This window comes from Pieris brassicae, chromosome 14 (genome assembly GCF_905147105.1).
Source record: "Pieris brassicae chromosome 14, ilPieBrab1.1, whole genome shotgun sequence".
NCBI classification, from domain to species: domain Eukaryota; kingdom Metazoa; phylum Arthropoda; class Insecta; order Lepidoptera; family Pieridae; genus Pieris; species Pieris brassicae.
Window position 1 is genome coordinate 641823 of NC_059678.1, and position 7544 is coordinate 649366.

General features: G+C 34.6%; 1 protein-coding gene across 1 annotated transcript; it reads left to right on the top strand.

Moving 5' to 3' along the window:
• The first annotated feature begins 2130 nt into the window (after nucleotides 1-2130).
• On the top strand, nucleotides 2131-5225 carry LOC123717952 (chymotrypsin-1-like). The gene is made up of 5 exons (XM_045674235.1): nucleotides 2131-2271; nucleotides 2727-2910; nucleotides 3565-3811; nucleotides 4064-4216; nucleotides 4791-5225. The coding sequence occupies exons 1-5, from the start codon at nucleotides 2226-2228 to the stop codon at nucleotides 4947-4949; spliced, it is 789 nt and encodes a 262-aa protein (XP_045530191.1). The 5' UTR covers nucleotides 2131-2225; the 3' UTR covers nucleotides 4950-5225.
• The last annotated feature ends 2319 nt before the right edge of the window (nucleotides 5226-7544 follow it).

Genomic DNA, 7544 nt, shown 5'->3' on the forward strand with positions numbered 1-7544 from the left:
ACTCTTACACGGACGATACAGCCCTGTTATTCCACGCTAAAACTTGAAAACTGGTTACAAAACAATTTTTTAAGTCTTAATATATCTAAAACTAAATTTCTTGCTTTCTCTATAAACCACACGGTGCCTTTTTCATTATCTCTCCAATTACACACTTGCAACAAATCTATTGTGTCTTGTAACTGTTCATTTATTTCTCGTGTGAACTGTATAAAGTATTGTGGAGTTAACATTGATCACAACCTCACTTGGTACATGCAGATAGACAAACCTTCAGATCTGACTAGAAAACTATTTTTGTTAGTTAGGATATTTAAAAAGTTTAGACATATCTGTGATCGGAAGCTATTGATCTCTATCTACAAAGCCTTATTCGCCCTTAAGATCATCTATACTAATCTACTGCATTCCAGTGAGGGGTGGTGCTTACAAAACGAAACTAATTACATCGAGAGATCGCAAAGAGCTCTGTTGAAAGTCATATTTGTACCTATTTAGGTTTTGATTTATACAACTCAAGCAATCTTCTTACCATCCGCCAAGTGTTCATCCTTAGATGTATCTTTAGAAAACATACTCTAATCCACTTTAACAAAGGACTTCTGGAAATGCATAGGAAGGACCTAGTATGTAGTATATCTCAATGCAAAACCAAATTCTCACACCGACAATATTCTTATCTATCTAGTCACCTCTACAACAAACTTAATAGGGTCCTTAATATTTGCCCTGAGCTATTACTCGAAATAAAATCATTAATCACCAAGTGGCTCTGTTCACTAAACTACGAAGAAACTGGATCGCTAGTTCAAGTATAAATTAACCATTCTTAATTTCCACTTACACTATTTTACACTACCACCCTCCACCTCCCATCCCATCCCCAAGATTATCATTCTGGTGTGTACAAACGTCTCGACCATGTAAACCTTTATCTTTAGTTTAGTAATAAGTCTTAGCTTTCTGTTTTTCTTTATAATATAGTAGTTTCGTTTCAGTTATTGTAAAGTTACTATTTCATTAAACCATTGGAAGAGCGGAGTACAGGTCTCCCTAGACTTAGTTCAGGGGCTCCAATACCTGCTAAAATAATGTAACTTGTTATTGAATAAAAAAAAATTGAATTAAAATCTGAACAATAACATTTTTTTTACGATACAGAAGCGTACGTATACGTCGATAGCGCGAAAAATATCGAGATGAGCGATATTTTTTTTGAGAATCGTTAGACGCACGGTATAGCTAGTTGAAATTTGTATTGCAAGGTGAAATATGGTAAACGTAAAATGAAACGAAAGGATTGAATTTTTTAAGTTGTTAAGATTTTACCTACCTTTTTAAGATCTTACCAGAATTAAACGATTTAAATATTTATTTAAATAGGTACTCTTAATTGCAGTGATCCAAAAAAACTGTACATTTAAAATAATTAAATATAATGGAGGGTTCGTGGCGGTCTCCTTGTTTTCGAGTGATCTCTTCCTGTAATTTAGTTAATTACTTAGACAAAACTTGTAGAACTAAGCAATTAACTAGATTGTAGAAAAAACAGGAAAAAAGAGAATGAAACAAATATAAGAAAACCTTCGACAATATCTTGGCTACGCCCAGCTGTCAACTTCTTGAACATTTGTTGCGGTATGAATCTGTCGTTTTGTAAAAAAAATATTTGTATTTAATACAACATCCATCGACTACCTTGGCTGGGGCGCCATGAGCGGATAGGCCAAGGGTGAAGGAAGCTTATATTTACGTGTTGATCCCACGAGAACGTAAGTGCGTGCTCCTATTTCACCATGCCTCCTCTTTATCCTCCATTAAATGTTAATTACATAAAATGTCATTTGGAATATGGTGTAATGGTCCTTACAAACTTGGTGGTTAATGTGTTTTTATTGACTTTATTGATGTTCAAAAGTGTACTTACATTGTGTAAGACTAAATGAATAAATGATTTTGAATTTGAATATATTTTTATTTTTAAGCCAATATTCCCAGAATTTTTCTTAACATAGAAACTAAATTAGAAGAACAATATCGATAGTAAATTGGATTTGTTTTTTTTCTAATTTCCATACGTAAGACAATATTAAAATTAATTATACACGTGAAAAGTTAATTACTTTTATAATTAATATTGTCATTGTTTTTTCAAAACATCGTTTTATTGCACTTTTTTATCTAAAAATTAAATATAGTAAGGCAAAGTATACCTAACCAGAAAAATGTTCGTACTGGTGTTGGTGCTTCTACTTTCACGGGGACTTCTGGGTAAGTATTGATTTATATATTTGTCCGCACGAGGCCAGGGATCAATTCTTCTATACCATGGCTCTCACATCTCTCGATGTTATCATTGCCAGTTCGAACGCGCAGAATTCGCTCCGTAATTTGAATCCTCGCAGCTCGAATGAGTTTGGTTACATACAAAGAGTATACACATGTCATGTAAGATTACAGTAACTCTATGTTATTATGTTTAACATTCCTACACGATCTCCGACGGAGTGAAGGCCTCCTTCAAATTATTCCATCTTCCTAAGTATCTTTTGGGCGTCCTCTCTTTTTTCTTCCCACTGGGCGATTTCAAGTAAGAGTCTCTTTTTGTCTTTATTGACCCATCTCTTTTAAGGCCTTTTAAGGCCCTTTTTGTGACTTTGTGATGAGAATTTTATTCATAAGTAATTATTGCATTGAGGCTGGCTAAGTAATGGGTTTATTCACAGGCGAGTCTGATGTAACGGAATTTGGCGGAGATACGCGAATCGTAGGGGGTCAAGATGCTCCAGAGAACTTCGCGGTTTACCAAGTCTCCATGCGTAGGCAGCACAAGAATAAGGAACATCACTGGTGTGGCGGCTCTATCATACACGAAGAATGGGTCTTGACAGCGAGTCACTGCACATATGGGTCAGTATCATTTATAACCTGTCCTGGTTAAAAAACCTTTTTTTCTATCAGTATATAAATATTGCCTATGGTACTCAGAGATTTGACGTTCAAATGGTGATAAGTTTAATAAAAAAGCCTACTGGCTTCAGCTTGTGACACTCATCCCTGAAGTCATAGGTGTGCCAATGGACTTTCAATCTACGGTAAAGGAAAACGTCGTGGGGAAATAGGCTTTAGATCGAATAATGTCGACGGCGTGTGTCTGAACAGAAGTCTGGTCAGCTACGTGTCTATTAGAAATGACCATGGAACGGATGCAGAAATCTGAGGCAGAGGCCTAGGTTGTATAGTCGCAGATTTTTTTTATTCGTTATTAAGATACGAATATAATAACTTTCAAAAATCACCAAAAATGTCCTATATTTATAATAAATCCCTAATTTGTTTTTTTTTAATCTTTCAAAGATGTAGTCGGAAAACACACAAATATACAGTATTTTCAATGTTCCTTAACCTACACGGTTGAGATAATAAATATTTAAAAATTAACCTATAAAATTAAAAACAGATTTAAATTGTTTGGTAGCTGTGGCCACTCCCTGTTCCCACTTTCGAGGGAAGCACCAGCTCTGGGATCGGTACTATATATACCTATCTACTTTTAATTTATAGTGTTAATCCCAAAGAACTGTCCATAGTGGTTGGATCAACCCAACTCCAATCAGGTGGCGATCGCTACAAAATAAAGAAAATTATCAATCACGAGAAATACCAAAAAAAAGATTTAAGAAATGACATAGCTCTAATAAGAATCGACGGTAAAATCAAAATGAAGCAGAATGTTCAAGCAATCAAATTGTCGAAAGAACCTGTGCCGGCTGGAATAGCTTGTGCTCTGACAGGATGGGGGAATACTGACGTAAGTATTGAGACAGTTTAAGTTAAAGTTATTATAGTAATTGACCGTATTCGATACTTAACTATCAAGGGCGGTACTACAATTCGTCAAAGGTTAATTTATTTTGGATTTTTTGTTTAAACAAACTAAGTTTGCTGGTCGTGTCCACACCACACGTATCACCGCTTTTATATTTTTGTATGTACGTCAATTTGCATAATTTGTGTTTGTACTAATTTTATGGTCCAAAAAAAGAAATGAATTGTTTCACAGAATAATGGAACTGTGCCGAACAAGCTTCAAGTTCTTGTCTTCGTCAGTATTAGTAACAAACAGTGTAACAAGCGGTTAAGAGGTGCCAAGTTCTTACCAATCGATGACAAACAGTTCTGCGTGAGAGCTCCAGATAAGAAGGGTGGATGTAATGTGAGTTTAACTTAGTGACTTGACGTGTGAATTGACGTTGCCATGGTTACCATCCCTTTTTCACCGAGTTCAAAACCCCGAGGTTAGGACTTCTTCGACTGCTTCTGTCTGTGTATATTTTTTTTAATAACATCGTCGCTATGCCAACAAATATTAAATATAATGCAAGAAGTATAAAAAAACAAAACTGAGGTAGAGAATGATGTATATAATGATTTTCACTTAATAATAAAATATTTAAGACGCCATATGTACTCACGAAAAACACGACACGTCGTTTATATTAAGAACATTTTCATTATAACCTGACAATAACGAAAACAAAAGTAACAAATGATCGTGCAGGCGTCCACGTCCACGTACTTTACACGTAAAAATATTTTATTTATTGATAGAAAATAATCAAAAAACAATATATTTATACGGACAATAATACCATTTAAAAATACGGTAATTAATAAAGATTGAACAGTGTTGGCCTGGTTTCAGCATGCTGGTTTCTTTGATATAAAGTGGTTGTAGCGCCAATTCTTTATTTATTTTTATTTTATTAATGAAGATATTCTTTCCATAGGGTGATTCAGGAGGTCCTCTAGTCGCTTCCGATGAAAAGAAAGGCCTTGTTCAAGTTGGAGTCGTGTCGTGGGGAGTTCCGTGCGCTAAAAATTATCCGGACGTTTTTGCGTCAGTTTCTGGTTATTATGACTGGATTGAGACAAATATGAAGGATTAAATTCTCAGTTTCGCGAATTATTAAATATATGTAAAGCATTATGCACACTACAATGTGATGTAAAAATATACATTTTTATTTCAAACGACACGATGTTATCTTTTCACTAAGGCAGCATTGAACTCTATGATCTAGTCTAATAAAATATAAAATACAGTTTCCATTATGGGCAAGACACTTTGTTGTTGTGTTTTTTCAAATAACACAATGCACCGAAGAAACAAAATAAAATATGGTCGTCTAAGATTTATGAAGAAGTTGTTATCGTACACAAAACCTAAGTTTATAATGTAGTAAATGTTTCATATATTTGAGATTATTCCCCCCCCCCTCACGCTCAATTTAGTTTTTCGGTAACAAAATTTAATACGGGCTTTTATCGGCAAGGACGTACTACTCTTAGCTACAAAAAGGTTTCGTAAGACTCAAATAAAAATCTCTATCTAGCTTTCAAGCTACGCATTATTCAATAGTAGAAGAGAAATGTAATGAATTTATTATTCACCATTACACACAGCAAATATTGATATATATTATATAAACATTTCTATTGTTAATTTAGCGTATTTTTATCATCTTGTATAAAGCGTGCGCTACCTTCCGCGACTGCTTTTAAATGCCTGAAAACATCCGTCCATTGTCAATGACGTACTGTACGCAAATGCAATTGAACTCTTTGTTTAATCGGCAGCTCATGTCTGCGGCTCGTGGTCAGCAAGAAAGCCTCTGGAACGGACTATCTGTTTCTACCGATTTCGCTCCAGCGCGTCTCTATGACAGTGTGCAATTGATAAGAGTTTCCAAATCGAATTGTAACTCTTCTTAATACTGTAATCTAGTGTGGATTCAGTTACCGCACTTAGACACCCTTTTGGTGCTTTGTGCGGTTCTGGATAAGTCGCAGGCTTCACAAATTGCGGCATGCCGCATGCTACATAGTTAAAAATGTCGCACATTGTGGCAAGAGTCGTGCGGAATGGCATCGGTTGACATTGTGGTAAAGTTTTTAAAGACGCACCAACGTCTGCCTTAATTTTTGGTAGTAAACTAATCTATGGGTCATTCTGAAGTTCCGAATTCTCTTTTCCGTTTTTAACGTTTTTCTTCCGTTGTTTAGCTTCATGGCTAAATATTCAGCCACGATGTTGCTTCGGCGTAAAAAAGGCTGTCGTTTGCCACATACACCTGAAACGAACTAGACACTACTACTATACTAGAAACTATTTGTAGAATGCCAGAATACCAGTGCTGCATGCCACAATATATAGAATTTTATTATAACACGCAAAAAGTCTTCTACATTTCTTATTGACAATGACTTTCGACTTTGACATGTATTTATTATACGGGGTTTTATCTAACACTAAAGTATGTGAAATTTAGATTATAGCTATTTAAGGATAACACTTAGAACTTGATTTTTACTTGTGTTTTAAGCAACAATCCATCAGTGTCTACAAGGGTACCAGTGATCGGCTAAGGGCCGGACTATTATTTGTCGTCGGGCGGCTTTTAATTTATTGTTTGCTACGGTGATTGGATCATCCGGATCAGTTAGTTTATGTCGGGGCATTTTTGTCGGGAAAGGCTATCGATGTCTGTTGTCCGCTTCCTTTTATAATAGGTATTGCTTATGCGGGGCAAAGGGAGTGCCATGGATATGTAACACATTTGTAAAGATTGAAAATAAAAGAGCGTTATTATTATTAAATATTTATTTATTAAAGTAGTAGACTACACACATATATGATACACTTACTACAGACTACATATATGTATTTTCTGGAATTTGTGCCTAGTGGTGTTTGTAATTCAGATCTAACCTACAAAAATCGGTATTCAGATTCTCAAAGATCGTCTCCGTTGCTTTGGAATGTGAAAATTCATCTGTAGGCTGGAATACAGGTCTCTCATCTACAAAATCTTAGCCAGACTAAGATCTAAGGATGCTAGATCTATTAAAACATGTATCACTGGAAGAACTAGACTTGTTAACTTAAAACGCTAAACCGTATAGCGATACTTGAATAGAAGACACGTTTAAAATAGTTTTTAATTAGAAATTTTTTATAGTCAAAAAATAAACTAATTTGAAAATTAATTAAGAACTAATTTTATTCAACGATTTTTACAGTGCGTTATTGATTTTTTTGTTGTTTAAATTGTTTTTTTGTATTAGATTTTGCCGCGTTGTGACGTCGATATCTTTCTCATTACTTTTAATGTAATTTCCGTTAGCAACTTTCCTTACCATATTTCTACAATAACATGAAATAATTACAGATGTAAAAAATACATGCTACAAAAATAAAAAGTTATCGCAGAAACCTTGAACTCTGAGGAAGGATGTTAAGTAAAGAAAATTGGGAAAAATGCATGGAAAATCTAGTTTTCTGTAATTGTGAACGCGAACGAGTCTGTGAAGGAGCATATTAAAATATTACTATATGTTTAGCAACTAAATAGGTAGACTATGTAAAAAATAATATTAAGGCCAAACGAACTTCGTGGGGCAGTTAGTTTTAAATAAATAATTGCGTGAAGTTTGAAAACATAGGTACATTTATTCTTGTAAATTTAACTATAAAATATAGT